This window comes from Gopherus flavomarginatus, chromosome 9, assembly GCF_025201925.1.
Source record: "Gopherus flavomarginatus isolate rGopFla2 chromosome 9, rGopFla2.mat.asm, whole genome shotgun sequence".
NCBI classification, from domain to species: domain Eukaryota; kingdom Metazoa; phylum Chordata; order Testudines; family Testudinidae; genus Gopherus; species Gopherus flavomarginatus.
The window spans coordinates 4938530-4966323 of NC_066625.1; the positions used below are offsets into that span (position 1 = coordinate 4938530).

The window sequence follows — 27794 nt, forward strand, 5'->3', positions numbered from 1 at the left end:
AAGGGCATGCGCGGCGCGCGCCCGGCTGCCAGCTGCAAGGGCAGCGCGGGCTGGCGGCGGTGCAAGGCTGGTGCGTGGGGTGCAGGGCGCCGGGAGGGGAGCGGAGCTCGCGGCCCGTCTCATGGAGGAGCCGGAGCTGTATGGCATTGAAGATGAGTTCGATCAGCAGTTTGCAGACGAGCTGGAGGTGCTGGCAGAGATGGAAGGTGGGTGGCGCTGTGTGTGTGTGTGTCCAAAAGCAGCGGCTGGTTTGTTTGCAATGTGTTGCAGTCATGCTTGCGCGGGGGGGTGGGAGAGGGACACCCCCCCCTCCGGTCTCTGGCAGAGCTGAGTTCAGGATGTATCAGTCCTGGTGTATCAGGAAATTCAGCCTTGATCCATCAGCCACTTGCCCCAGGAAGGGGTTTCTCATGTTGTGGCGGTTACTTAATGTCCTCGTACAAGGTGTTGGTCCTGGATGTTGACTATGCTCCCTGCAGGCTTTAAACTTGAGGAACAATGAATCTTACCTGAGAGTTTTACATGCTAATAATGTGCGTGGTACATTTCTCCATACAGTCACCAATACTGCGGTTCCATCTCTCTGGGGCAAGCAACCATGTCCAAACGTGCTTGTAGCTGGACTGACCTGGAAGGTGGCTTGCCTTGCAAATGTCGATGGAACCCAGCTGGATTTTAAAAGAAACCTGTTGAAGCTCAGTTGGGCTAAAGGACCAGCTGCTTTAGTTCTATGCCTGCTGGCTGGCCGGTGTTGCTGGCTGGCCGGTGTTGTTGTCTGGTTTGGCATCTCCTCAGCTAAAACAAGGCTTATTCATGGCCACTTCCCCCATGCAGATGGGGATCACATCATCGTATTGTCATTTTTAAAAAATATCTTTTTCAGATGTCCCATCTCAGCCATCAGCCCCCAAAGTCTCCCAGCTCCGAAGCAGAAAACAGACATTTGAAGAAGCTCTCACAGCCGGGGATGTGGTTAAGGACTCTGCTGCTCTAAACTGCGAGCCAGGCCAGGAAAAGGACTCTCAACACCAGACAAATGTCGTGGAGAGCCCTGGAGCTAACTCTAAGAAGCGGCATCTAGAGCGTATTCTGCATGAATCTGAGGAGGAGGAGTGTGCGGAGAGCTTGCCCCCTCACCAACCTCCTGCTGTTCTCAGTATGTGTTGGAAATGCTCGGGTTATGTGTAGGCCAAGGCCCTTTTGTGCCTCCCTTTGACTCCACTTGATGGTGTACCTTAAATGCTCTTCTTAGCTGCTGATCCCCTTTGCAGCTCAGGCTATTGACGTGATGCTGCATTGGCCAGTTTGTCATGTTTGTTCTACTCTAGAGGGTAAAGCAGATGCCTGCCCCCCCCCCCAAGCCCATGTTCCTCTTTGAGGCAACTGACATTCATTTCTCAGGATGTCCCAAAGGTGGGCGCTGAGCAGGCCATTTCACTGAAAAAATTGCTGTATGGAATTTCTCTAATTCAGGAAATATTAGTGTGTGTCCTAGCAGAACGATCTTGAAACTTGGACTTTCAGCTTCTGTTCCTGTCTCTGTTGTTGATTCTTTGGGCAAGTCAGTTTGCCTCACTGTGCCTCACTTGCCTGTCTGCTAAAAGGGGATATGAAGCTCTATTCACTATTGCTTGTAAAGTGCTTTGAGATCCTTGGATGAAAAGAGTTGTATTAGCTCTCAGTAAATACCCTGCTTTGATCGACATTCCCTCCCCCATTTCCCTGTGTGTCAAACAGCTCCTAAGCCAAAGCGACGAAGACTTGAAGCCGTTAAGAAGCTGAACTTTGGTGCGGAGGACAAATTGGCCTCTCCTGATTTCCCCCAGGATAACATTACCCTGCCTCCTTCCCCTGGGGACTGCTCCAGACCGCAGAGTGCCAGGTTAACCGGGTTTGAATCCCTTTCTCATTATTTTGTCATCATTGTGAGGAAGGCCCTTGACAGTCAGTAATTTTAAATCTTGGCGCTAAATTTATGCGTAAACTAAAGGTCTTTGGAAGCTTGGGGTCAGATGTCTGTTTAGGTTACAAGGGAAAACTAATTGGGTGGCTTTATCCTAGTGTCTTTTTGTGTCCGCTTCACAGAACTAACAGCACAGGCAGTTTCTGCTCAGGAGAGACCCGTCGCTGTCTAAACCTTTATACCATACTCATTGCAGTGATATCTGAGTGCCTTACGTGGGCATGTCAGGAGCACGAGGTCAGGTTCAGGGGCTTTGATAGGGAAGGAAGAGAAGGACTGGACTAACAGGAGATGAGGGGAGTCACGGTTGAGGGTCAGCAGAGTGGTGTATGGAGGGGACTGTAATATCAGGACAGAAACTGTGCCGGTGACTAGACTACAAAGTGCTGCAGACCAGCGTGTAGGTACATTGGCAGAGCTGTGTGGAGGGTGCCCAGTACTAGAATAGTTGCCTGGCAGGCTTTGTGTGGATGACAGAGCGTGGTTGGGGGGAAGTTTGCACAGCATTTTCCTGCTTGTATTTATTGCCACTTTCTGGTGACATAGGCCCATGAAATCTGTTTTTGAGCGTATTAGATTATAATGTTTTGGTTTTGAAGTAAGTTTTGGTATGTTGAGTTTAGCCTGCTGGGAATGTGATTTCATGGGCACTTTCTCTTGTGTCCCTGTGTTGAAGGAGTCCAAAGTTCCTGAGCCCAGATAGCCTGGAAGTGAGCGACATGGTTCTGCTACGCATGACACCACCCCTTGAAAAGGACCCGAAACGGGTTCTCAAGCGCCCACCCATCCTGGAGGACTATGTCAATGTGACTTCTACTGATGGCACCAGAGTCTTCATGGTTCTGAAGGAAGATCACTCCAGAATTGGAGTGGAGGTAAGATCTGGCAACTGGAGACTGGGTGGTTCTGTGGCCTCCAGCATAGTGATGGAAGCTGAGTACTCCAGCGTCTCTTGCTAAGGATGAAATGTGAACCTGTGCTTTGTAAATACTAGTGAAGTCTCTGATCTTTACAGCTCCCCAACTCTCTGGGCTGGAACTCACAAAGACCACTTCATTTACTGGGGGTTCCTTTTTCCTACCTAAAGCAGCAAGTGTCTGAAGAGGTATGGTACCCGATTCCTATTTCTAGCTCTTCCTCTCAGCTCGCAATTGATATTTCTAGGGTCAGGCATCAACGATCTGAATTCTCAAGTGTTTGTTAATTCTAGGTGCCTCGATCTTTAGTTTCGATACAGCTTCAGCTCCTGCAGTTCTGACTGTAGTTTGTGAAACGTGTGAAAGAATTAAGCTATCGGTGTGTCAAGTTGGGTACCTAGAATTAGCAGACACGCCTGAAAATCAAGGTTCCAGATGTTCTGAAGTATCGCCAGCAGCTGCATTTTGCTGATCTGCTGCTTGCTTCCCATTTGATAGTAGAAGTTAGAGATGGAAAAAGACTGGGGTAACATTTCCAAAAGAACGTGAGTGACTTAGAGCCAAAGTCCCGTTGGCTTTCAATGAGGATTAGTCTCCTGAATTCCTAAGTCACTTTTCACAATGGAATGTAGTCACTTACATGCTTTTGAAAATGTCACCCCTAGTAAATTTATTCCCGGCACTATGTTCTTAAGTGCTTTGCCCTCTTAACATGAATCAAATAATGTGTGAGATGGCTTCTCCCACTTCCTTTTGAGTCTGTTCTGTTGGACAAACCCTTCTCCCTCCTTTCCCATATGAAATGTTTGGTTTCCAGGCATGGCTCCATATAGATTACCATCAAGAAAGCAGATCTTTAAGGGGTGTGGTCTCTAGGCAGAACGAGCACCATGCAAATCGACCTCTAGCTAGGTTTTTAAGATGGTCTGGCTGGATGTCCAGTCTCTGTCCATCACTGGTGATCCAAGGTTTCATTGGTCACTTTCACCTCAGCGGCAGAAAAGCTCTTGGCCGTTTCAGCTACCAAGACAATTGACCAGATTGTTGCAGGTGCTCCCACTTCAGCGTAAACACTCTCAGGATGTGAACTCGCCAGCCCCAGAGGGACCATATAGATTATATCCAGCAACAAATTTACATGATTCATTTTTCTTACTTGTGTGGATAGAACACTGAGATCAAAATGAGCTAGGAGAGGGTAGCACTCTTTAAATTAGCTTTTTTTGTATATGGTAGATCGAAAAACCTGATTCTTCAGAATTGGCCAGACGGCCTTGAGGAACATGCAGTGTATGAGAGCACAGCCTCATTCATACCTGCACCAAAGGACCCATCAGGTGCACACAGATTGTTTTATTGCAAGCACAGACAGAGACTCGTTGAAAATATAGCCTTAAATATTGTGTCCCTGAACAGCCAGGTCTGGAGAATGCCTACCAGGGGAAGTGACGTATTTTAATATATGGATTTTAATTCTTGGAATAAAGCAAAATAACGTTATCTCAGCATAACCTCCTTGCCCCCCTGCCAGGCAAAGAGCATTAATTATGAAATCCTTGCTAAGTTACCAGCCATGTATTAGAGCAATTCTGAACCCCATCGCACCCCTGTTTGTTTTTAAGCGTCGGAGGCGGGTTTTGGAGGCATCGCAGCAGCTGACCGAAATATTAAACAGGTGGGTCATTTTGGCAATTCTCCTCCTGTCCTTGTAGCATCTACTGCCAGGGTTCTCACACGTCGCTCTCTGGTACCGTTTCCATCACCACAAGGAGGCTTCTGTTGGGATTGAACCACTGACGCTGCCTGCTCATTGGAGCCTGCTCCAGGGTGTTTCTTTAAGTCGAAGAATGGCCTTGTGGTCCAGGGCGTGAACTGGAAGTCTGGAGATCTGGGTACAATTCCCAGCTCTGCCACAGATTTCCTTGGGCAAGTCACTTAATCATGCCATACGTCTGTTCCCCATATGTAACACAATAATCCTTTTTCACCGGTGGTTTGCCTCTCATGTCTATGTAGACTGTGAGCTCTTGGAGGCAGGGACGGTCTCTTACTAAGTATAAGTACAGCAGATAGCGCAGTGGGACCCTGATCTCAGATGAGGCCTCTAGGTGTTACTGTAATAATGTTACCAATGGGATCCAGCAGGATGTATTCTTGGCCCGATGCTATTCAAGATTTTTATTAATGACCTGGAAGGAAACATAAAATCGTCACAGATAACTGCAGATGACACACAAATTGGGAGTGTGGTAAATAATGAAGAAGGTAAGTCATTGATACAAAGCGATCCGGATCGCTTAGTAAGCTGAGCGCATGCAACAATATGCATTTTAGTATTGCTGTATGTAAATGAATCCACCTAGGAACAAAGAACGTAGACAATACCTGCAGGATGGGGGACTGTCTCCAGGGCAGCAGTGACTCTGAAAATAATTTGGGGGCGAGGGTGGATAATCAGCTGAACATGAGCTCCCAGTGCGATGCTGTGACCAAAAGAACTAATGTGATCCTGGGGTGCATCAACAGGGGAATCTCCAGTAAGAGTAGAGAGGTTTTTTACCTCTGTATTTGGCAGTGGTGTACCACTGCTGGAATCCAGTGCTACAAACGTGCCATGCAAATGTTTATTCTCACTTTCTGGTAACGCTGTGAGTAAGAAGAAGGCAGCATTATCCCCTGTAACTGTAAACAAACTTGTTTGTCTTAACAATTGGCTGAACAAGAAGTAGGACTGAGTGGACTTGTAGGCTCTGAAGTTTTACATTGTTTTGTTTTTGAATGCACTTATGTAACAAACAAATCTACATTTGAAAGTTGCACTTTCACGACAAAGCGATTGCACTATAGTACTTGTATGAGGTGAATTGAAAAATATTATTTCCTGTGTTTCTCATTTTTACAGGGCAAATATTTATAATAAAAAATAATATACACTTTGATTTCCTTTACAACACAGAATACAATATATATGAAAAAGTAGACATCCAAAATACTTAATAAATTTTGGTTGGTATTCTATTGTTTTACAGTGTGATTAATCGTAATTAATTTTTTTGAGTTAATTGTGTGAGTTAACTGCGATTAATGGACAGCCCTAAAAAATACCCACAACCCCATTACCTCTATTTATCCAGTGCAGTCTGCGATCTTTTGAAAAACCTCAACACTGGCTAGGCAGCAGTTGCTCAGTGGTCTAGTATGGACCTGCCATGACCTGGGGCAGTAAGAGGAATGTGGTGAAGGGAGAGCTAACTGCTCAGGTGCCTGGATTAAGATATCTGGGTTTAGGATCTCTTCATAGAATCATAGAACCTCAGGGTTGGAAAGGACCTCAGGAGATCATCTAGTCTAACCCTCTGCTCAAAGCAGGACCAATCCCCAATCTTCTGTCCTTTGAGTGTTAGATGATTTGAACCTAGGCTAGTGTTTCTATTTCTATGATAATTATTGCCTGATCTTTCCTTTAACTCTAGTACAGGCTCTCATGGGGTGGGCACTTTGTGCTCTGAGGTTTTTAATCTCTGCCTTGTTTCTTGCAGTCACCTCCATGGAGAGGCTGAAAATGAAACTTCTGAGCCTAACGAGGAAACAGACGGTGCTGATGATGAGGACGAATCTGTGCTGCACTGCCTGTGGGTCGACAGATTTACTCCTAGACACTACACGGAGCTGCTCAGTGATGATGTAAGATCCCTATATAAAGATGGGGTTTTTTGATGATAGTTCTTTAATCCTGGGGGTTTCCGGTGCCAAATTGTGTTATAGCAGCTCCTGGAAACCCCAGCTGAGATCAGGGCTCCATTGTGCTAGATGCCATTCATAGACATAGTGAGAGATGGTCTCTGCCCCAAAGAACCTAGCATTTAAGTGGCCAAGTGAGGCAATGCGGGGGAAGGAAAACAGGCAGAGAGGTGGAAAGGGACACGCCTAGGGTAACCCAGCAGGCCAGTGACAGAGTTGCACATACAACACAGGTCTCCTGATTCCTAATCCAGTGCTGGGCCCACTAGATGGTGCTTGCATCTCCAAACCCAGATGGCATCTTCCGTTCAAGAAGATTACAGTGTCATATGCCTGAGTTAGTTAATTATATCCATGTAGTGGGACACACAGAGAGAGTGTATGTGTATTGGGGGGGTCAAGGTTGGGGAGGGGAGAAATCCCTACGGCCTCCTGAAGGCTCGAGTCTGATCTGCTCAACTCTGGTTGTTTCATGTGCACACAGAAAAGAACCTCCAATGAGATCTGTGCGGTCCATAAACAGTAGCTTTTTAAGCTACGAAGGAGGATGCTTTCAGCTCAGACATGTGCAAGAGAGACTCCCATGTTCAGTTTCTCATTTTCTGCTCAGGCAGATCCTTCAAGCGCCATTGATTATTTATCCTGCCTCCTTTCCCCCTCTGTCGTTCAGTACACAAATCGCTGCCTTCTGAAATGGCTGAAGCTGTGGGACGTGGTGGTTTTCGGGAAGGAAAAACCCGTGAAAAAAGCAAAACCGAGTGCTGACGCCCACCCTCCATTCAAACAGCCCAAGGAGCAGCAGAACAAATGGAGAAGTAAGGCACAATTCACAGAAGAGATTCTGGAAGCTGACCTGGATCAACACAAGAGACCCAAATACAAGGTGCGGGTTGATCCCTCCTCTTCCAGCACAACCCTGAGAAATTTGGATTTACTTTTTAGAATTTAAGTGAATTCTTGGGGTTTTCCTGTCAACTGTTGCTTGCTCTTGCATTTTGCAAGTTTAAAAAGTGGGATCGCAGCTGGTGTGAAAGGAGATTGTTCCAAGCACAGGCAGATTAAATGTGCTAGCTGCAACTCGGCACATACTTGTGCTTGTCCTGTAGTTCATTCTTGTCTTCTGAAAATCACCTTCACTAGAGGGTGACATTATATACACTTAAGGTTGCCACAGGACACTCTAAAAGCAGCAAAGAATCCTGTGGCACTTTATAGACTAACAGCCGTTTTGGAGCATGAGCTTTCGTGGGTGAATACCCACTTCCTCAGATGCATGTAGTGGAAATTTCCCGGGGCAGGTATATATATGCTAGCAAGCAAGCTAGAGATAACGAGGTCAGTTCAATCAGTGAGGATGAGGCCCTGTTCTAGCAGTTGAGGTGTGAAAACCAAGAGAGGAGAAACTGGTTCTGTAATTGGCAAGCCATTCACAGTCTTTGTTCAATCCTGAGCTGATGGTGTCAAATTTGCAGATGAACTGAAGCTCACAGGACACTCTGCTGCTTTTCCAGATCCAGACTAACACAGCTGCCCCTCTGATACTTAAGCAGGCATGATTCCTTCCAGCAGAGGGCAGTGTGGCACAAATGCATCATAGAAGGATGAAATCATACGCTGATTTTATCAGCTTAGCTCTGTCCCGTTAATGGATTTAAAGGGAAAATAAGAATAGATACTCAACAGCAGAATAGCACTGCATGCATCTCCTCTGTTGGATTAAACAGCAAGTTAAGGGATATAAATTAAGGTTATGGCAAAGATTGTTTCAAGTCAGAGGTCAGCAACTTTCAGAAGTGCTGTGCCGATTTTAACGTTTCTAGAAGTTCTCTTTCTATAAGTCTATAATATATAACTAAACTATTGTTGTATGTAAAGTAAATAAGGTTTTTTAAATGTTTAAGAAGCTTCATTTAAAATTAAATTAAAATGCTGAGCTCCCCAGAGTGGTGGCCAGGACCAGTGCTAGTGCCACTGAAAATCAGCTTGGGTGGTGCCTTCAGCACACATGCCATAGGTTGCCTGTTTTAAGTAAATACATTGCTGGGATCTTAACTACTTATGCAGAATGTGTCACCTTGAAGGAATCCCAAAGCACTCTACAAATTTAAATATACCATCATACATATTGCTGGCACTGGTGCCTATAGTTCAGGTTGCCTATGTTTTCCATTAATGGATTCTCCCATCGCTTCAATGAATGAGTGAACTGTTTCCATTTGCTTTTATAACTTGGCCAGACTTGGGTATGTAAAATACATAGATATAGCAATCCATGCGGTCACTTCTAGGGTGGACCGAGGCTGATGTTTAATAGTAGTACCACAGGATCATTTAGGGCAGGAAGTGAAGAAGAATTTCATTGAAATGGCAGGAGTTAAACAGGCAAGGTTACAATGACCCAAACTGAGCTTTGATCAGGCTACTGGGCTAGTGTTGCTGTATAAAGCACCATAGGATCTTAATGCTAAGAAGTTCCCGGAGCCTTGGGAGGTAGAAGATGGAGCAGCTTTAAAGACAGAGCAGTTTTCAAGGTGTGGATCTTTGACCCTTGGAAAATAGACCTTGTTTGATGTTGAGCGACTGTCTCCTGTGCTTAGGGTGACCAGATGTCCCGATTTTATAGGGACAGTCCTGATTTTTGGTCCTTTTTCTTATATAGGCTCCTATTACCCTCCCACCCCGTCTCGATTTTTCACATTTGCTGTCTGGTCACCCTACCGGTGCTGGACACATGGTGTGCATTGCTCTGTATTCCCACTCTCTGCTGCAGGTGGCGCTGCTATGTGGCCCACCAGGTTTGGGGAAGACCACGCTGGCCCACGTGATTGCCAAGCATGCAGGATACAATGCAGTTGAAATGAACGCCAGGTGAGTCGGTTCTCCTGCCTGGCCTTCCGGTCTGTCCTGGCAAGATATCTTCAAGGCACAATAAACGCAAGAGGGATATAAACGGCTCCAAACGGCTTTTGTTTCAGTGACGACCGCAGCCCGGACATATTCAAAACGCGGATTGAAGCTGCTACTCAGATGAAGTCCGTGCTGGGGGCTGGTGAGAAGCCCAACTGCCTGATCATTGATGAGATAGACGGTGCGCCAACTGTAAGCCCTGTGACTTGTGAGGGGGGCCCAACCTTGGGTTTCGTAGCTTGGGAGATCCTACCATTTCCTCGTCACTTGCTCTTCTGTGTTGGGGGAGCAGGGAAGTGACCGAGACACTTAAAGCCAGATTTTGAAAATCCTCCCACTAGACGCTTTAATACCTTTAAAAATCTGGCCCATGGTGGTTTGCTTCAGGCGTGTTTAGTTGTCATCACTCTGGTTTGCAAGTCCAAACTGGTCAGAAACTTTCTGAGAGAGGAGAACTTAGCCTGGCTTCTCCCTTGGCTGGGCCCAATGAGAGATGGCAAAGCCTGATGCCTAGTGGTGGCGACTCATGTCTGCAGTGTGTGCCGCGTGTAATGGGGAAGAGGTCGAGAGGGTTCTAAGCAAGTCGGAAATGGGAGAGAGAGAGTTCAGTTGTAGAATGGAGTGAAGTCTTTAACTGGGCTGTGTGCTTGTGGGCTTCCTTCCAAGAAAAGCATTTGGTACACTTGGACGTTTTGGGGAGAGGATACGTACAGGTCTGTAGAGCTCCATGGGCAGGAGTTGTAGGCCAAACTGGATGAGCAAGCAACTCAGAGAGGGGATTAGACAAAAGCAGAAAGCTTACAGGGAGTGGAAGGAAGGCAGGATCAGTAAGGAAAGCTACCTTGGTGAGATCAGAACATGTAGGGATAAAGTGAGGAAGGCTAAAAGCCACATTGAACTGGAACTTGCAAAGGGAATCAAAACCAATAGTAAAAGGTTCTACAGCCACATAAATAAGAAGAAAACAAAGAAAGAAGAAGTGGGGCCGCTATACACTGAGGATGGTATGGAGGTTAAGGATAACCTAGGCATGGCCCAACATCTAAACAAGTACTTTGCCTCAGTTTTTAATAAGACTAGTGAGGAACCTTGCGATGATGGAGGGATGATAAACGGGAATGTGGATATGGAAGTGGATATTACCGCAACTGAGATAGAGGCCGTACTTGAACAGCTCGATGGGACAAAGTCGGAGGGCCCGGACAATCTCCATCCAAGGATATTAAAGGAACTGGCACGTGAAATTGCGAGCCCGTTAGCGAGAATTTTTAAGCAATCGATAAACTCGGGGGTTGTGCCATATGACTGGAGGATTGCTAATGTAGTTCCTATTTTTAAGAAAGGGAATAAGAGTGATCCGGGTAATTATAGGCCTGTTAGCTTGACATCTGTAGTATGTAAGGTCTTGGAAAAAATTTTAAGGGAGAAAGTAGTTAAGGACATAGAGGTCAGTGGTAATTGTGACGAATTGCAACACGGATTTACTAAAGGTAGATCGTGCCAAACCAATCTGATCTCCTTCTTTGAGAAGGTGACGGATTACTTAGATAAAGGAAATGCGGTAGATATAATTTACCTAGATTTCAGTAAGGCGTTCGACACGGTTCCGCACAGGGAGCTGTTAGTTAAATTGGAAAAGCTGGGAGTGAATATGAAAGTTGTAAGGTGGATAAGGAACTGGTTAAAGGGGAGACTCCAGAGGGTCGTATTGAAAGGTGAACTGTCGGACTGGAAGGAGGTCACCAGTGGAGTCCCTCAAGGATCGGTTTTGGGACTGATCTTATTTAACCTTTTTATTACTGACCTTGGCACAAAGAGCGGGAATGTGCTAATAAAGTTTGCGGATGACACAAAGCTGGGGGGTATTGCTAACACGGAGACGGACAGGGATACTATTCAGGAAGATCTGAACCACCTTGTAAACTGGAGTAATAGAAATAGGATGAAATACAATAGTGAAAAGTGCAAGGTCATGCATTTAGGAATTAATAATAAGAATTTTGGATATACGTTGGGGGCACATCAGTTGGAAACGACGGAGGAGGAGAAGGACCTTGGGGTACTGGTTGATAGCAGGATGACTATGAGTCGCCAATGTGATACGGCTGTTAAAAAAGCAAATGCGATTTTGGGATGCATCAGGCGGGGTATTTCCTGCAAGGATAAGGATGTGTTAGTACCGTTATATAAGGCGTTGGTGAGACCCCATCTGGAATACTGTGTGCAGTTCTGGTGTCCCATGTTCAAGAAGGATGAATTCAAACTGGAACAGGTTCAGAGACGGGCTACGAGGATGATCCGAGGAATGGAAAAACTGCCTTATGAAAGGAGACTCAAAGAGCTTGGCTTGTTTAGCCTGGCCAAAAGAAGGCTGAGGGGGGATATGCTTGCTCTATATAAATATATCAGGGGGGTTAACGTTAGGGAGGGAGAGGAATTATTTAAGTTTAGTACTAATGTAGACACGAGGACAAATGGGTATGAACTGGATATTAGGAAGTTTAGACTTGAAATTAGACGAAAGTTTCTGACCATTAGGGGAGTGAAGTTCTGGAATAGCCTTCCGAGGGAAGTAGTAGGGGCAAAATACTTTCCTGGCTTTAAGACAAAGCTTGATAAGTATATGGAGGGGATGTTATGATAGGATCGTTAATTTGGGCAATTGATCTTGAATTACCACCAGACAGGTCTGCTCAATGGTCTGCGGGGAGATGTTGGATGCGATGGGTACTGAGTTGCTGCAGAGAATTCCTTCTTGGATGCTAGCTGGTGACTCTTGCCCACATGCTCAGGGTTTAGCTGATCGCCATATTTGGGGTCGGGAAGGAATTTTCCTCCAGGGCGGATTGGCAGGTACCCTGGAGGTTTTTCGCCTTCCCCTGCAGCGTGGGGCACGGGTCGCTTGCTGGTGGTTTCTCTGCAGCTTGAGGTCTTCAAACCATTTTTGAGGATTTCAATAACTCGGTCCTGGGATAGGGATTGTTATAAAATTGGATGGGTGGGGTTCTGTGGCCTGCCTTGTGCAGGAGGTCAGACTAGATGATCAGATTGGTCCCTTCTGACCTATGAGTCTATGAGCTCAGAGATTGGATCGCGGCACCCGCCTCCCGGCCAGGCCAGCATAGAGCCCCCCAGTAATGGACAGATCTCGTGCTAACATCAGTTCTGTGCTTGATCTGGGGCAGAAGACCCTGAGGAAGAGAGAGCCAGCTGATGAGTGCCCCACCCAGCGACACTGGAGTCCAGCATCCTGACCCACCCCCCAGCTCTCCCCATAGCGGAGAATTAGCTCAGTCGTATTAAGTCTTTCCTGCATCCCTCAGTAACTGACGTTCACTCTTTTTTCCCCCACCCAATTCTTCAAGGCTTCTATCAACGTGTTGCTAAGCATCATCCACCGTAAGGACACGGAGACTGAGCAGGCAGCTAACCCTGGCGGAGCAGGTGGCAGAAAAAGGAGACGGGAAGGTGGCATCTTATTAAGGCCAATCATCTGCATTTGCAATGACCAGTTAGTATCTTTTTCATTTGAGGCCTTTCACTCTAAGACCTTGGCTACACTGGCGCTTTACAGCGCTGAAACTTTCTCGCTCAGGGGTGTGAAAAAACACCCCCCTGAGCGCAGCAAGATACAGCGCTGTAAAGCGCCAGTGTAAACAGTGCCCCAGCCCTGGGAGCTAATCCTCTCAGGGAGGTGGAGTACCTGCAGCACTGGGAGAGCTCTCTCCTAGCGCTGGCACCGCGACCGCACTCCCGAGGCAGCGCTTTGGAGTTTCGAGCGTAGCCAAGCCCTGGGTCAGGACATTGAAGGTAGGATCAGGCATAAAACCAGAACCAACCAGCAGAGGGTTGCTGGCTGGCTGCTCCGTGAGCTGGGGCTAGAATAAAGAATGGGGCTGTTTCATTTTACTTCTGAATGCTTTGCTTTGCTTCCTTCTGTGCAGACCACACTGAGTACATGGTTTGTGTGATGTGACTGTGAAGACCAGTGGTCCCCATACTTTTGAGGGTCCCCCCTTGTCCACGCACCCCTGCCAGGCCGGGAAGGGGCTGGCTGGAAGGGGCTGGCAGGTGGATGGGGTAAGGGAGCAGAAGCTGGAATTGCAGCTGTGGGTGGGCCGTGGGTGGGAGTGGAGCTGCAGCTGGGCTGTGGTGGGGGCCGGCAGCCGGGCCCGTGGCCAGGTGTGGCTCCACTCCCGGCCTTGCCCCCAGCCTCAGCCCCGAGCCAGGAACGGAGCCACACCAGGGATGGGGATGGCACCAGGCACGAGCTGGGGGGCGCAGCTGGGGGCCGGGAGGGGCTGAGTGGTGCTCCATCCCCTCCCCCATGGGGGCTGGCCCAGGCCCTGCCACGCACCCCAGGATGTTCCTCTATGCCCCCTTTGGGGGATGCACTCCACACTTTGGGACCTATGGTGAAGACACTGTGTGATTCATGATGTGAAAGCAATTCCTCCCGCTTCGCTCTCGCGCTCTCTCTCTCTCTCATCATTCAACTGTTTCTTTCGCCTCCAGCTAAATTACAATTGTAGCACGGGTCGGGAGAGATGCTGGCACATTTCTGGTCCCACCACGTTCTCATGAGCAGCATCTGCCCACCACAGCATTCCCAAGGCAACTTAGTGACTTATCAAACCTCCCCAGAGAAGGCGCCTTTTAAAACTCATTCTTAGTAGCCTTTCTTAAATCACAAAGTCCTCTGTTTGTGTGCTTTACAAACCCTCACCTACCCAGTACGTGTAAATGTGTGCTAGGATCTGCAATAGAGAGCTCCCTATGGACCATACTTTCACAGAAGAAAGGAGTTAGGCCTGGCCTGTAGCTATAGGCTCATTATTTTGGTTGGTTTCCCTCCTCCGTACGGGTTATCCTTAAAGGCCTCTGTGTTCCCCTTTGGCAGGTATGTCCCCTCTCTGAGGCAGCTGAGACAGCAAGCGTTCCTCTTAAATTTTCCTCAGACTGCCCCCTCCCGGCTGGTGCAGAGACTGTACGAGGTTGGTATACACTTAAAGTGCCCTTCTGCCCAGGATTATTTCTCTGTGAGGGCTGTGTCACACGGGAGCTAATGCACTAACTCCCTTTTCTGTAGATTGCCATCAAGCAGGGCATGAAAGCAGATACAGGGGCACTCACGGTGTTGTGCGAGAAGACAGAGAATGACATCCGCTCATGTATAAACACCTTGCAGGTACGGCAGAGCTGGCACTTCCCACAGGCCCGTGGGTGGTATAGACTGTGGCTCTCGATACGGGGCTGGGATCCAGCTGGCAGTTTAGAGGAAAAGCTCTGTACCCCATCACTGGGCCTTTGAAACGTCCATCCAGTCTGCTCCACTTAATTTCTTTAAGCTCTCCTGTTAAGCAGATTTCCCCCTTTCTGGGATCACAACTTAGCATCACCCTGTAGACAGAGTATGTGAAATCAGATTCAGGTGCCATTAACTGCCATTTTTATCAGCATAAGCTTGGAAGGATGAATGATCAAATGCCACTAAAAGCCTCTTTCTGCCTTGCCCCTAATTGCCTTCCTCTTCAGCAGAGACCCTCCCTCACGTTCTTCATGGCATTACCCATAATCAGACTGCTTGGTTGTGTTTCCAGTTCCTCCATGGCCGAGGCAAGAAAGAACTCAGCATGAGGATGGTGCAGACAATGAAGATTGGCTTGAAGGACCAGAACAAGGGGCTCTTCTCCATCTGGCAGGAGATCTTCCAGCTTCCAAAGGTTCAGAGGTAAAGGGAGTGCTGGTTATGTCTCTACCATGGAGAGAGCAGGGTAGCACAGGAAACACTCTCGTTTGTTCAGTACATGGGAGATGGGGGTTTCAGGTACTACTAAGGCTGCAGAAACGGGTAGCTATGTGCATTTGTTTGCAATAGAGAAATCTGAAATCTCCATTACAATGCATAGGTCATAATTCATATCCTGCGGCATGGAGGGCTTCATTTAAGCAGCTCTTGGGTATCTCGTATTCTTGTGTTCTCTTTTGCCATCTCCAGTGTGGGTTGTAACTTGGATGGAGGGCAATGCTAAAGCCATTCTGAACAGCCTGAGAGTGTTCTGCTCATCTCTTTGTCTTTGGACCTCACCACCCTTTCTTCAGTGAGGATTGGGTTTATTATTCACCCACGCTCCCTCCTTTGTCTCTCCCCAGACAGAGGATTGGAATGGACCCTTCCTTGCCAAATCAGATCCTCCTGGGAGGTGATGCTGACCTGTTAAACATATCGGGGGGAAGAGCTGGTCTTAACGCATCCACTCAAAGGTTCCATCACATCCTTCACCTCACCACCTCTTCTGGAGAGCAAGAGAAGCTCACTCAGGTACAGCAGTTTCAGCAGGAAAGCCAGGTGCAGTTGCCTCCACCCGCCCAGGTTATTTTCCACCTAGGTTATGAGGCAGAGATCTGGCTAACACCAGCTACAGCTGGCATCGCACCAGGGAGGTCACGCAGTTTTAGTCTATAGGACGACATCTGTTGCCAGCTAACCACTCTAAAATAAGACCAAGCCAGAGGCTGCAGAATGGAATAGTGCAGGAGGTTGATACGCAGTAATTGAACTACGTATTAGTGGGAAGCTTGAAACCGTGACTCCCAGCTATGAAGGTGACAGGCTGTCTAGTCAGGATCAATGTAACCGTCGCTCTGCTCTGTTCCTTCCAGGGCCTGTACGACAACTTTCTGAACATGAAATTAAAGGATTCCAGTTTCAGCGCGGTGTGTCTGGCTCTGGAGTGGCTGGGCTTCTCCGACATAGTCAGCAGCACCGTGATGCACCACCAGAACTTCCAGCTGATGAGATACCTGCCCTTCCTCCCTGTTGCTTTTCATCTGCTCTTTGCTGCTTCCAGCATCCCCAGACTAGCCTATCCCAACAGCCAGTACGAGGCAAGTACTGAGGACTAACAGGCCCAGCTGGTGCTTTGGAGCCTACGAGGGAGGGTTATTGGCTTCCTGTTTGTAGGTGAGATGGGTACAGCTGTGTTGCTGGAAGGAAGCAGCCGTTGGAGCAGGGGAGCTTGACTTGGACGCCTGGGTTCCTAGGTGATTTGCCTTTGGATGTAGTGGGGGAGGGATAGCTCAGTGGTTTGAGCATCGGCCTGCTAAACCCAGGGTTGTGAATTCAATCCTTGAGGGGGCCATTTAGGGAACTGGGGTAAAAATCTGTCTGGGGATTGGTCCTGCTTTGAGCAAGGGGTTGGACTAGATGACCGTCTGAGGTCCCTTCCAACCCTAATCTTCCATGATTCTACATAAGTGTGTTTGCAAAAACACAGTGGCTCACAGGTTTCCTGCTCTGTCTTAAACCAGGCTCTGACCAAACTGAACCAGATGCAGAATCTCGTGGCGTCCATGATATCGGGGATCGCGCCCAGCTCTCGGAGCCGCGCGGGGCCGCAGTCTCTCATCCTGGAGGCACTCTGTCTGCTCTTAGATATCATCTCCCCAAAGCTCAGGCCGGTGAGTGACCCCTGGCAGGGCAGTGTCTGCACATGTCTCCACACCGGTGGCAAGTGCTCTATGCTTGTCCATGGGGCAGCGGGAAAGTGTCCCTCGTACAAACTGGGTCCCAGAATGCTCTGAATAATTCTGAGCAGCAGACAGGGATGGGATATGAATTGCAGAGACTAGAAATGGTCTGGGCCCGCCGCCCCAGAGCCTAGTGCCCCAAACTTTGGGTTAGCTTTAAAGTAGGGCTGCTGTGATAGGACATCCCAGTCTCAATGCTGGACATTTGGGGTCTGTGGGGTAGTGCTGAGTACCTACTGCTGAAGTCAGAAGAAACTGCAAGAACTTGGCACCTCTGGTAATCAGCCCCTTGGGGAGAGGGGTGTTCACACACACGTCAGTTCTTATGCACTTGGGTGTCAGTTCCCACTTCCATAGGTGGGACATAAGCAGTCCTGGTAAGTCCCTGGTGCCTAAAGAATTAGGGTTTCTGTGGAGTCAGATCAAGGCAATTAGGCCCGCAATGCTGGGAAGGGAGCAGAGGCGTACAGGCAGCTGGCCAGTGAGGGGGAGAGACAGGTAGCCAGAGCTGAAGGAAGAACTCTTGTACCAGCAGAGAGTACAGAGATGGCTGGAGCAGAAGCAGGGTGCAGAGCAAGATTTGGTCTGTGAGTGCAGCCGGAAAACACGCTGTTGTGTTAGGACGGGATCAAAGCACCCCCAGTTGATTCTGGCACACTAGTGTTTTCCTCTCCGATCCCTCTTACAGGCCCTAGTGGCTGCGGAGGCTGGGTCTGACTTGGGTCAGCAAATGCTGCTCTTTTGCACTGGCACCGGAGAGCAAGGGGCTCTGTCCCTACCAGCCAGGGGGAAAGTGACACAACCCTGTTTGGCGTCTCTCACTCCAACCCACATGGACATTGCTCTGGTGCAGGCCTGTACATTGCAGTCGCTGAGGAGTGAAGGCCGCTTTCTCCCTGGATGACGCATCTCTATTCAGCAGCTCTTGTTTTGCACAGGGATTGCTGGTTTCAGTTACCTGGGCACTCAGTTAGATGTCATGGTGGATTTTCCTTTTGGCCTGCTGAGAAGGCTCCCCGTTTCATCAAGTACATTGTGTCCCTAATAGGAAACTCTTCCCCCTCCCCTCTCACTGCTTTAATCCTGCTGGGTATTAACTGTCCTCCTTGTATCAGGGAAAAAATCTACTTCATGTTGTTTTTGTGTTTAAAGGTTTTACAGATTAATTGAGCTCGTCCCTCGGTTAACCTGACCTGTGTTCCAGGTGCATCCCCCATGGTCGAGAAGCTAAGGCTGGGTTGTTCGGTGAAGGTCTTGTAACTGGTATTGCTAGGATGCCGTGCTCTTTGCTTGTATTTCAGCTACGCAGTGACAGAAGGCCCAGTCCTGCGAGGTGGAGGTTGTTCCTTTATGCTCTCTTGTTGAGCAGATCTTCCCCTTTCTGGGGGGCTCCTCACTCCCAGCTACACCAGATTAGGATCATCCTGTGGACAGAGCACCTGAAGTCAAGAGTTAAAAGCTCTCAGGGATGCTCGTTGCGACCCAGAGTTAGCAGCGCTAAGGCTGGGTCCCTGTAAATTGCTGGCACATTCTGTCCTTTGCACGTCTGATGGCTGGCTTCGACCATTCACCCAGAGGAAGAAGGAGGGGACTGGTCTAGTGGATACGGGGTTAGGTTGGCACACTGGAGAGCCAGGTTCAATTCCTGGCTCTGCCACAAACTTCCTATGTGTCCTTGGGCAAATCACTTAGTCTCTCTGGGCCTCGCTTCCCCATCTGTAAAATGGGAATCACAGCCCCGCTCTGCTCAAAGGAGAGGTGTGAGGCTTAATGCAGTAAAGGTGCCGAGGCCACCAGTTACCATTAATGGCGGATGGGGCACCGAAGTACCAAAGGGATGTAGATTGTCCCTTAGTGGCCACAGATGAGTCTGGGGAACAGCCTGCCCGTTCTGCAATGGATGGACTGGGTGTGGCTTCCAATCCCCACGCAAACCTCTCCCAGCCAGGTTTTCCCAGCCTCGTTGTCACTGGGTCGAAGCAAACAGGAGTTTGGTCTCTTCCTCACTCTTCCCCTGACTGCTGCAAAGTGGGCGTGTGTCTTGCTCTTCATCATGCAACAGGCAGCTAATTGCAAAGGGGAAGGCCCTGAATGGGAGCCCTGGTGCCTGGTCCCAGAGAGTCCGGCTGCAGGAACTAGGCGATAGGAGCCACATTCAGTCCTGGTGCAAGCCAGTGCACCTCCGCTGAGTTCAGTGGCGCTGCAGGTGCTTACAGGTAGTGGGCTCAGGTCAGCCTTCCTGTCTTTGCCTAGGGAGCAGTTCTCAGCCAGCAGGGGCAAGCTCAAATTGAGCCCCATTCCTAGAGCTCTGCAGCCCTCGATGGCAAGCGAGACTGGGCCGTGCTCCCTGGTGCTCCTTTAGGAACCTGGGGGAAATGCATGGCCAGAGGGGAGCAGTCGGGCTGGAAGGGGGAGAAGCAGGCTGCTGAAACAGAATCCCAGACCCAGCCGTGGGGCTGGCTTTCTCAAGCCCTCCCGCATGGCTGATCCCTTTGTGCCAGCCGGTGGGGGTGTCCATGGCAAACCCTGGCGTGTTCTGCGTTAGTGATCTGGTGCCGCAGGTTACCTGTGCTGAGTGAGACCCCCCCCGCACCGTCCTTTCACTGTCGCTTCTGTCGCCCTGCTGAAATCCCCCCTGGCTGGGGGTCATGATGGAAGAGGAAGGGGAGGGTCTTTCTTTAGCATGTATAATCTGGCAAACTTCTGCCTAATTGAAGCCTAGATCACAAAAGAATTTGACTGACCTGGAACCCTCTCTGTTGTTCCTCTGTGAAGCTGTGAGAGGTGTTTACATACAGAGCAGGCATGAGTGAGATGGCAGTTGTGAGTGTAGGAGCCCAGGGTTCCAGGCCCTGCTGTTTCACAGACTTCCTGTGTGACCGTGGGTAAGTCACTTAGCCTCTCCCTTCCTCAGTTTCCCCATGTCTTCGGTGAGGATAATGCTGCTCAGAAGATTAGAGGTGCTCAGATACTTTGGTAGTGGGGGCCAGATAGGTACCTTAGAGTGACAGGTAGCTAGGTCTTGTGTGAGGAGGTCTCAGTTTGGGTTATTTCTTTACAGGTGAACACGCAGCTGTACAGTCTCAAGGAAAAGCAACAGCTGGCTGACCTGATCAGTACAATGCTGGCCTATAACCTGACCTACCACCAGCAGCGCACTCCCGAGGGGCAGTATGTCTACAAATTGGAGCCGTGAGTATGCGTTGAGTAATCGCATGCGATAAAAGGCCTTTGTGACACAAACACTTGATTGCGATCGCCCGGGGTCAGTAGGTGAAATGGAAAGGCAGCCGATTCGAAAGGGATAAAAGGAAATAGTTCTTCTCTCACATGCAATTAGCCTGTGGTACTCATTGCCACAAGAGATTGGTGAGGTGAAAGATCTTGGCAGGATTCAACATGGTATTAGACATTTCAGTGGCAATAGAAATACCCAGAGTGAGAACAGCAGCTGTGAAAAGTAAATTCTTGTTTATTTTTCATGTTTGAGGGCATAAGGCAGCCTTCTGACTACTGGAGGTCATGTTTCCGTGGGGGAAGCTTATGCCATAACTGTAAAAGAAACCTTCCTCAGAAGCAGCTGGTGCTAGCCATGGGTGCAGACAAAATACTGACTGGATTCTCTGAGCCAATCTGGCAATTCATTTTTAATAACATTTCAGTTGAATGCATTGTCCTCAGAGTTGGTCCAAAAGATTTCCCTGTTTTAGCACGGAAGCTGCATTAGATCATCCAAAAGTTTAAAAGCTCCCCCAGAAAAATGCAGCTAAACATACTCAAGAGGCTTCACTATTTACAGCTTTGGACATTTCCGCAATCAGCGAGCGCTTGGATCTTTTCTTTGCTGCCTTCCCTCTCTCTGTGTACAATACAAAACATTTCCAGCTTTAAAAATGCTCGGCAATGTCCCCTCAAGATTCAGAACAGAAATTGCAAGAGTCAGAACAGTGACAGAGGACATCCCAGATCTGCTCGGTTATGTAATGAACGCAAGAAAGCTCTAGCACTGGGCGAAGCTCTCACTCCTGGCTGCAGTCTTTGGGAAAAGCAGGTATTTCAGAGGTTAGGAGCAGATGGCAAACTGGCAAAAATATCACATTCATTTCTCTGCCTGTTGACTTTAAACACAACCCTGCCCCCACAATATTCGTGCTCTTCTACCCCCTCACTTCCCTCCCACTTGCTAATCAGACTTTGTTTCATCCTCCTTAACTTTCACCAATCTGTCTTGTCTCTGGCTTTTTTTTTTTTTCATTTCTGTAGAAGGTTCTTCCATGAGTATTTTGGGGTCATGCCCTCTCTGCTTTACAGCAGGCTTCTAAATCTGGCGGCTGATGCTTTGCAGTTAACTCTTTAATAGGCGGGAGAGTGTGAACATCTGCTTGTATCTAATCCCTGTAAACAGAAACCCAACTTTGGTTAGCAGATGATTAATGAGTGTCATCTCACTGTCCAGAGTGGATATTCCATTCTAGTTGTCATTTGTTAGACATCATTGGTTTTTAACTGCAGTAAGAAGGAATTGCTTGCATTATGATGGACAGATCAGAGCAGATGTTGATATAAGCTCATGGGAAGAATATGGTCACTGGGAAAGGTGTGGGTCTGAAAACTTTTAATTCCTTTATCAAGCTGTATAAAAAACCCCGTGCGTAGGCTGGAAAGGATTCGATGGAAACCATTAGTCAGTGGTAAATGTCTTTTCCCCCATCGATGTGTGTGTCAAGTGAAATCGACAACTATTGATGTTAGTCTGTGAGGGCAGCCTCCCCTGCACGAAACATCTGCAGGAATCCGGTACCCCGGCCTTGGCCATGCAGGGAGCCCCCTGCAAACCCACCCACTCACTTCAGGAACTGTCCGGCAGCAGAGCGGTCTCTCCCGCAGCCAGGAGCTCGTCATTCTTGTTGTGGTTCTAGGGCTGCCCGGAGGAGCTCTGCTCTGCTGGGCCAGGACCTCAGCCTTCCCCACACCTTGTGTCAGGTATCTCAGGCCCCTTGGCCATGCAGGGAGCCTCCTGCAGTCCCGCTGTCAACATCTACTGTCTTTAAATAATTGCCTGATTTCCACCATCACCCCTTAATGTCCCACAACTGTGAAGATTCAAATTGATAAAATCCAAAATTTCACATAACTTATAAAAACGAAAATTGATAAAAATGAAAACATGCTTAAAAATACAACCCAATATTATCCATCGAAATTGCAACCAAAGCAAAATCCAATTCTGCCACCCTTGCCCATAAGGCAGTCGTTGTCTTAGCGGCACGTGACCAGGATTCAACACCATAGAATATCAGGGTTGGAAGGGACCTCAGGAGGTATCTACTCCAACCCCCTGCTCAGGGCAGGACCAACCCCAACAAAATCATCCCAGCCAGGGCTTTGTCAAGCTGGGCTTTAAAAACCTTAAGGAAGGAGATTCCACCACCTCCCCAGATAACCCAGTCCAGTGCTTCACCACCCTCCTAGTGAAATGGTGTTTCCTAATATCCAGCCCAGACCTCCCCCACTGCAACTTGAGACCGTTGCTTCTTGTTCTGTCATCTGCCACTGCCAAGTTCCATCATCTTTGGAACCCCCCTTCAGGTAGTTGAAGGCTGCTACCAAATCCCCCCTCACTCTTCTCTTCTGCAGATTAAATAAGCCCAGTTCCCTCAGCCTCTCCTCGAGTCATGTGACCCAGCCCCCTAATCATTTTCATTGCCCTCCGCTGGACTCCCCCAATTTGTCCACATCTTTCCTGTGCTGGGGGACCCAAAACTGGATGTAATACTCCAGATGTGGCCTCACTGGTGCCGAATAGAGGGGAATAATCAATTCCCTAGACCTGCTGGCAATGCTTCTTAATGCAACCCAATACGCCGTTAGCCTTCTTGGCAACAGGGGCACACTGTTGACTGATATCCAGCTTCTCATCCTCTGTAATTTCCAGGTCCTTTTCTGCAGAAGTGCTGCTTAGCCAGTCGGTCCCAGCCTGTAGCAGTGCATGGGATTCTTCCATCCTAAGTGCAGGATTCTACACTTGTCCTTGTTGAACCCCATCAGATTTATTTTGGCCCAATCCTCTAATTGGTCTAGGTCACTCTGGACCCTGTCCCTACCCTCCAGTGTATCTCCCTCTCCTCCCAGCTTAGTGTGATCCGCAAACCTGCTGAGGGTGCAGTCCATCCCGTCATCCAGATCATTAATGAAGGTGTTGAACAAAACAGTACCCAGGACCGACCACTGGGGCACTTCGCTTGATACCGGCTGCCAACTAGACATGGAGCCATTGATCACTACCCGTTGAGCCTGACGTTCTAGACAGCTTTCTGTCCACCTTATAGTCCATTCACCCAGTCCATACTTTTTTTAAATTGCTGGCAAGAATACTGTGGGAGACCGTGTCAAAAGCTTTGCTAAAGTCAAGGTAATGCTTAATGATGAAGAAGTGATAGTCTATTACGAGTCCTGTCTAGTCTCCCAAAAAAACTTGCCATTTCAGAGCAACGGAATGTAAATAAATGGTGGCAAACCTTGGAAGGTTCAGGAGAAGCAAAGGTTCAGGTTAGAACTGGTTGCTAAATGCAAAAGCTTTTTGCAAAAGTTTTTCTTCACTTTTCCCCCCTCTCCCATTGAAAAATTGAATTTTGGAAAACTTTGACAAGTTCTAGTTCATCTGCTCAACCCTACCTTCTAGAGCTTTTCATCCAGGCTACCAACATGTATCCAACTTATATCATATTTCTGCTTCCAGTCGTGGCCGAAAATGGGAAGCACAGCGACTGATTAAGATTAAATACATCTGCTCTCTGAGATGCAGAGTTTGGTACACGCTAGAAATCTCTTAGCCTTTTCTAGAATGCTGGCTGCAGTTTGTAAGCTGCATTTAGCAGAGAAGAACCCTGTTCGTGCTGATGCTTCTTGGCTACGTTCACATTTTTTTTATCAGACTTTACATGGATTCCATTTATAAAACAATTAGTAGATGTTATAAGCATCTAACAGATACGAGTAGCTTTTTATAGCTGGTTATAAGCACATCAATAGAAGGTGTTATATTTCAAACAAGAATTAATTCTGGGAATCCTATGACTTGTGTCATTTAGAGGTCAGACTGGATGATCATAGTGTTGCCTTCTGGTCTTATCTATCCCCAGTTCTGCCACTGACTGATCTGTGGGTGGGATCAAGTCCTTATAGCCAGTTCTGCGTAAAATGGAAGTAACACAAATGCTCTGTAAATCGCTTTCAGATGCTCTGATAAGAAGTACTAAAAAAATCCAATTAACACATTTTTGTTTATATAGTGTGTTAATTAATCCTCACACCCCCAGTGAGGTAGGAAAATGTTATTCCCATTTTACAGGTGGGGAAATTGAGGCACAGCAAGATTAAAAGATTTGCCCACGGTCACAAAGTAGGTCATTGGTGGAACCAGGGATAGACCCTAGGTCCTCTGCTCTGACTCCGAGCTAAAATTCCTTTCATTTGGAATTGTGCAGAACTCCCCTAGGAGCATGGACCAGGATTTCACAGGGAAAGAAAATGGCTCAAGAAGGCTAATTTAAATATTTGAATTAATTATAGAAGTTGGGTGAAATTTACATGCTGATGCGCTTCCTGTGCTGTCAACTTTGATCATTTTAATAATAATAATTTTTAAAAACTGCAAACCATACATAGCAGCAGTACTTGTGATTTACAAATGTGTGGCGGGAATGGCTGAAAGTGAGCAATAAAGATTTTCTGAAGCACCTGATGAATACAGGAGCTGATGGCCCTTGGAAAGGACTTGTACTACTTTATCTCTTATCTCTCGCTTTCATTCAAGAAATCTTTTTGCAGCGCTCCTCCAAGGTTAATTCTGCTGAAATGTCCTGTCGTTCCAAATGTCTTATGTATCTAAGGGGCTTAGTGGTGTGTTTTCAATATAACCCCCCTCTTTTTTGTTGATGGTGGGTCTTACTCTCTTTCTGCATCACTGAGCCATCTCTTTCCAGGAATCTATTAAAGTGTCACAAATCCCCCATTTTCTCCACATGACGTCTCGGTTTTTTCTTCCCTCTTGAGAACAGCAGAAAGGGAGAGTGGGCAACTCTGATGCATTTTTTTTTTCTCCCACCACCTGTCTGAAGTTTGCAAGTTTCCGCTCTCTCCCTGGGAATCCACAGGATCAAATGCTGGAGTGAGATTATTTGCTTTAATCGGATTAAAGGAGGGGAAACAGCTGCCTTTCGGCTTTTAACAGAGAAGCGTGAAGAACCGGCAGAGAGAAAAACCAAAGATGCCCGTGGCTCTTCTTTTGTCCAAGGAACAATAGAATGCGGCACGAACTTCTGCTCCTATGTTCCAGGCTCGCTGCCATGAGACTTGGTTCATCACGGATTGGGGAGTGCCGCTGGTGATTGCGCTGCTCCTTCTCGGGTTGATCTATCTGTTCATTTACCTGCCCGCCACGCTCCAGCAATCCACCAGCGATGAGACCGTGAGCAACTTAACAGAGAAGTATCGTTACAATGGCCTGAACTTCGCCAAACAGTGACTGACTCCTTGCTCTTGCTCCCTGTAGGTGAGTGACTGGTTTGACAAGAGACAGGTCTGCTCCACCTCTTGTTCGCTGAGATGGGATGGAAGCAACTGGTGTGAATGGAGAGAGAGTTTTGATTTATTAGCCATGGAATGATCTGAAAAGGAGAACTCGATACAGCAAACTGCTTGAGAGCGGCTTTCCCAGGACAGGATTTTGTGTACTGTGCTCTGAGATTCTGCGTAGCTCTCTTCGGTCATCTCCAGCTTGCACTGTTCTGAGCAGGAACAATGCAGGATTGTCCGCCCTGAATCGTATTCTGTGCAGTGTGATTTTTAAACCTGGCTTCTCAATAAAAACAAGTTTTGTCCAAAGACAAGTTAATATCATCTTGCCAGCGTGAAGCAAATGGAAGGGGATCCAGCACTTGGAAACATCAACACTGCAAACAGAGAACTCAACCCACGGGCAATGATTGACTTTCAGTGTGAACTTTGTGTCGGGTTAAATGTTGGGGGTGCGTCTGGAAGTTGAGGCTGGTTTTGGTGAGAGAGGGGGGCAGTAGTTTTGAAGATGGTTCTGCTCAAGGCAAAAGGTTTTCTGCTTTGTCAGAGATCCATAGCTTTAAAAACAAGGGATGTAGCTAATAACCTGGAGATTTCTGTCTGCATCAGGGCCATTCCCCATTTAAATTCTTGTCCACAAAATGCAAAACCATAGGAGAATAGCATCATTCCGGTTGCCAGAAACGTGTGTCAAGTTCCATAGGCTAATATGGAATAACTAGGGGTTACAGCAGAGGTCTCCAGAAAAAATGATGTGTAGCTATGACTGGAATTTTTGAACTGTACAGTGTCTTTAGCTTTGCAGCTCGTGTAGGTGGAATTCAATTTATAGATTTCAGTTGCCAGAAACCGAGAGGGTTATTGTTAATATGTGACTGACATCTCTGTTCATGTGCACGCAGGAGATCAGATTCTACCTGATTGCACCAGGAGTAAAGCCAGTCATTTTTTGCACCAAAAATATGCTGCTGATTCACAGCCTTACCTAAGATTTGAGTTCTGTCCACCTTGGTTTGTGTTACTACTTGATGTAACCTCACTGATGTCAGTGGGGTTGCACCAGGAATGAATGGGTCCCCTTGTTTTTATTTGCTGATTATTAGTAATAATGGTATTTGGTTACCAGGCTACAGGCCTAATAATTTTTAAATATTCTGCTTTAAGTATGTATAGTACAGTTCACACATCCAGGGTGTTGGGAATACTTTGCAGCTTAACAACATAAGACTCAGACTATAGCTCAGACTTGTGCTAATGTAGTCTCCCAAGTTAATATATAGAGAGAGAGATCCAGAGTTTTAAGTCATACACTGTATTTAATTATAACGAAACCTTTTTCAAGCGACAACCCAAAAGACTGGAAAAATTTGAATTGGCCTTGTAATAAAGGAGAAGCTTAATGGAGATGGATCTTCTACCAATGGTGGACTAGAATTGTACTTGGCATATGTGAGGATATTTTGTGTGATCTTTTAAGACAGCAGTTGGACGAACATTTTGCAGAGATTTCACTCTGTGCATCTTATTGCTGGCAGTTAGACTATGCGATAGGTATGTAGATTTGTTTGAAGTGATTCCTTCACCTTTCTTGAAGCTGCACATGTAGATTTCACAACATGCATATGGAAACAATGTAGAACTGACTTAATACACTCAGGTTGTAGTGAAATGGTATCCTCTCCCTCATTGTCCCTGGTTTTGGCTTCTAATTGAAAATGTTGCAGTGTGTGGAAACCACATGACATTAAAAGCACCGTTTGGTGCAGGCATGTGCTAGGATGATATATGATCTTAAGTTTTGAGCTGGGCTTTGTTTTCTTTTGCTGGCATTTTCTGCAATGTCCTGTAATAGTTACTGTAACAATCTGAAAATGCATGAAGGTGTGTTATGTCCTGTTTGCACTTTTGGCTGTGTGACAGTGGGTTGCTGAGAAGACAAGACTGACCAATGCAGCTGTTTCTCAAAAGTGCTATAGTGGCCATTCTAATTTCAAATAGTAAAATCTCTCTACATCTCATTTTAAGCCATAGACACTTTTAAATGAGAGGAATAGTTGAAATGACAAGCACAACGTTTTAAAGCAAAGCTCTTTGTTAGACGTCCTTATTTTTCCTACAGTTACCGAGTCACTCAGATGTCTGGCTTACGACTTTGTTGC

General features: G+C 47.3%; 1 protein-coding gene across 5 annotated transcripts in view; it reads left to right on the plus strand.

The window, feature by feature from the left end:
- Positions 1–44: 44 nt before the first annotated feature.
- The window catches only part of CHTF18 (chromosome transmission fidelity factor 18), a 42563-nt gene continuing 14813 nt past the window's right edge, over positions 45–27794 (plus strand). For 2 of the 5 annotated variants that reach the window (XM_050967255.1, XM_050967257.1), the window contains exons 1-18: positions 45–206; positions 884–1156; positions 1738–1891; positions 2640–2838; positions 2979–3068; positions 4503–4555; positions 6420–6564; positions 7292–7504; positions 9392–9489; positions 9597–9720; positions 12894–13039; positions 14429–14522; positions 14618–14716; positions 15129–15259; positions 15682–15850; positions 16192–16416; positions 16840–16989; positions 20120–20250. In XM_050967255.1, coding sequence (XP_050823212.1) covers positions 122–206; positions 884–1156; positions 1738–1891; positions 2640–2838; positions 2979–3068; positions 4503–4555; positions 6420–6564; positions 7292–7504; positions 9392–9489; positions 9597–9720; positions 12894–13039; positions 14429–14522; positions 14618–14716; positions 15129–15259; positions 15682–15850; positions 16192–16416; positions 16840–16989; positions 20120–20250 — 2579 coding nt within the window. In that variant the 5' untranslated portion in view covers positions 45–121. Of the gene's footprint in view, positions 207–883; positions 1157–1737; positions 1892–2639; positions 2839–2978; positions 3069–4502; positions 4556–6419; positions 6565–7291; positions 7505–9391; positions 9490–9596; positions 9721–12893; positions 13040–14428; positions 14523–14617; positions 14717–15128; positions 15260–15681; positions 15851–16191; positions 16417–16839; positions 16990–20119; positions 20251–27794 lie in introns of those variants that run through there. The other 3 variants (XM_050967256.1, XM_050967259.1, XM_050967258.1) reach the window with 2 other exon arrangements.